The 3310-nt window shown below is 30.0% G+C and overlaps 1 protein-coding gene across 1 annotated transcript in view; it reads left to right on the forward strand.

Annotated features, from left to right (window-relative positions):
• Positions 1-3310, forward strand: part of LOC106462744 (H(+)/Cl(-) exchange transporter 7-like) — a 172582-nt gene that overhangs the window by 51063 nt on the left and 118209 nt on the right. The window contains exon 7 of the mRNA XM_022390078.1: positions 1330-1394. Within this exon, the coding sequence (XP_022245786.1) occupies positions 1330-1394 (65 nt within the window). The remainder of the gene's footprint in view (positions 1-1329; positions 1395-3310) is intronic.

Consider the following 3310-nt stretch of genomic DNA (forward strand, 5'->3'; position numbering starts at 1 on the left):
ATTCAACAATTTCCTTATTTGGAAATATTCTGAAATTTTTTGAAAAATTTGGGAAATTACAAAGTGTTCGGGGAAAAGGAATTTTAAAAACTTAAAGATCTGCAGTGTTTTGTTCCTTTGCTTACCAAAGTCATTTTGTGTATGCATCTGTGATAAGTCTCCAAACTCCATTTATAATAAACATTTAGTGTGTTATGGCATGTTTTTTAAGTGTTAATTATATTTAACAGTGATATTTAAATAATTTGAACCCAATGTTATGATACATAGGTAAAAACCATATACTTTGTCAATGTTGTGTGGAGAGTACTTGAAAAACGTTAGTTGTAGACTAATATAGAGATCATCTAATAATTTACATGCCATTCATATCCTACTTCATGTTATATATAACTAACACTTTTGCATATGTTGACGTTATAAATAGAACTTGGCATATCAAAGTAAACAAATTGACACCATGGAAACACGGCTGACATAAAGGTTTAGATTTATTGACACCATGGAAACACGGCTGACATAAAGGTTTAGATTTATTGACACCATGGAAACACGGCTGATATAAAGGTTTAGATTTATTGACACCATGGAAACACGGCTGACATAAAGGTTTAGATTTAATGCTATAGTTATTGATTGCAAACTTTATACTAGGAATTTTAAGGAAGACTAAAATAATTGTGATAACATTCTGGAAAAATTTAAGAATTATTCTTGAATATCTTTCTGCTGAAGGTGTGAGAACCGTGAAACTTTAACATTTGTTATAATGTATTCCATGTCTGTCCTTCAAACGGTTTGTTTCTTACTGATCTATAAAAACCTAATTATTTTTCAATTTTGAGGAAAACAAATTTTCGATAAAGACTTGAAAGACAGTGTACTGTAATTCATTTCACTCGGTGAAAAAATTCAAGCAATTTTATTATTATAGCAGTAAATATAATATTTAACTGCTATATTAAATCTAATAATTTAGGAGCTTATCAAGAATTGGCTGTTGAAGTATGAAATCTACCTCTCATATATATTTTGGCCAATTCTGATTGATTGTACATCTTTGATTGTATGTAAGAAAAGTAAACATTCATGTTTGCTACGCTTTCCACATCTTGTCAGTTTTATTTGTTTTAATTTGAATTCATTTCTCTTCCATGTTGTTTAATCTTAGATTTCTCATTTTCATATATTATGTAATACCTACTGTACCAATGCACATTGTATATGTGTGAGGTTAGGTCTGTCATATACTGTGCAAATACAATTTCTGAAAAATCTAATATCTTTTTATTTGAAATTAGATTTAAAAAAACTTATTTTTTAATATAGGTGGAGTTTTGTTTAGTTTAGAAGAAGGTGCAAGCTTCTGGAACCAAACACTTACCTGGAGCATTGTATGTTGATTTTTGTTATCTCTTATTGGATTAAATCCCTATTGCCTTAGGTTCTTAGATACTAAAATCTGTAGTTGTTGAACTTATCAAGGTACATTTGTAAATGTATACAGAACACTTTTTATGACAGTTAATTTAATAACTTTAGAATCACTGATTGGTTTCTGTTACTCCATTAGCTTTATAAATGCATTTTTCTAAACTAAATTGCAAGTGAGCCCATGAGTTTGTTAATTACAGGGTCCGTAATTAAACATGTCGGGCACACACAGAGTTTAAATACAAAATAATATGAATGTTGCAATGAATACCACTAATCACATCTGAAAATGAGGATTTCACCAAACTTTTTGGTCTATTCTTTACACTTGAGTGTTGTAACAGACAAAAACTACTTAATGTAGTGCAGTATGTGATCCACACAAGTAGTGAACAAGTCATATGAGGAATAGTGTAATGTGTGACCGCATCAATAGTGAACAAGTCTGTAATATGAAGGTTAAGTGATTACAAGTTACTGCATATGCTGCTTTTATTAATCACATTATTTATAGTAATATATACAATGTAATGTGAGGATAGAGGAATTAGGATACTCCTATTTTTCATTTTAGCTTTCAGGGTTGTTTTATGTCTTGTAGCAGTATATCTATGTTTATGTTTAATTATTTCCATAGATGTACTCTTGATTTTTATAAAACTTGTAAAAGTAATGTGAAATGTAATTTGAGAGATTTTTTTATATTGCATATGAAACATATTGTCGTAATGGTCAGTGAATCATTACATAGAGGTTGAATACATTATATAAGAACAATCTTGGAGGCTCACCATGTCATTATAGTCCATGTCACCACGTTCAGTCATTATTTTATTTGATGACTGCACATCTTGACAACATTCTTTAGCAGTGTAGTTTCCATTGAAAAATGCTCTATTGTAAGGCTGTTATGTCCAGAACATGCAACTGTTCCGTATGAGCTTTCCATAATCTATATAACATACAAAGACATCAGTTTCTTAGTCCCTGTTTCAAGAGTTTGATTACACAAAAATCCATAGATGCTCTGTCTGAATACTTGATTTGCATCTCATTTCATTATACATTTACTTCAGGCATATGATAGTTCATTTGGAGATATGACTGGAAACTTTTTCTTGGTGAACCTACATCTTGTTAGTTTATTTCCTGGTAGAAAGTTTCATTCTATTGATTGGGTTGTAGACATGGTATTTTCCATTGACCTGTTACAAAATGCTGCACTTTGCTTACCATGACTAGATTATGACTTGTTATAGGTCTTTTATGGATGGTCCTGGCACCCTGAGTTGATTTATATTCCTTTGCCATTAAGTAGTATAGATATTCCCATTTTGGAAATTTAAAATGTTAAGTTCAAACATCTGTATGACCTGAGAGTATCAGTATTTGTCTCAGAAAACACTCTCACATACCATTTCCAACGGCAGTCAATTTTTGGTAGCATCATGCTAAATAATGTTAAGATGTAGCTCTGATACACTCAGTTCTATCAGGGCTTTATATCAGTTGTGGTTGTCATGTGACTGGTTGACTTGCAAATTCAAAATTGTTTTAATATAATGTATTCAACTTTCTATATAAATACTTGTATTTAACAAAAACATCTATGCTTAAAAGTTTTATATATAGACTTAACAGCATAATTGTTTATGTTTATTCGTCACATTTAAGTGAATATTTCAGTAATGGTAAAGTGAATATTTTTAATATGAAACATTGAATTTTTATTCTGAAAAAAAAACAAGGTTTATAATTAGGCTTTTAGCTTAGCATTTCAGAACTCTTGCATTTTATGATAAATGATAAATTGAAACAAAAGAGTTATCTGATGATGACCTGATAATGACAAAACTTTGTTGAAACGTTGTACATT

The sequence above is a fragment of the Limulus polyphemus genome, unplaced genomic scaffold (genome assembly GCF_000517525.1).
Source record: "Limulus polyphemus unplaced genomic scaffold, Limulus_polyphemus-2.1.2 Scaffold1238, whole genome shotgun sequence".
Taxonomy (NCBI): domain Eukaryota; kingdom Metazoa; phylum Arthropoda; class Merostomata; order Xiphosura; family Limulidae; genus Limulus; species Limulus polyphemus.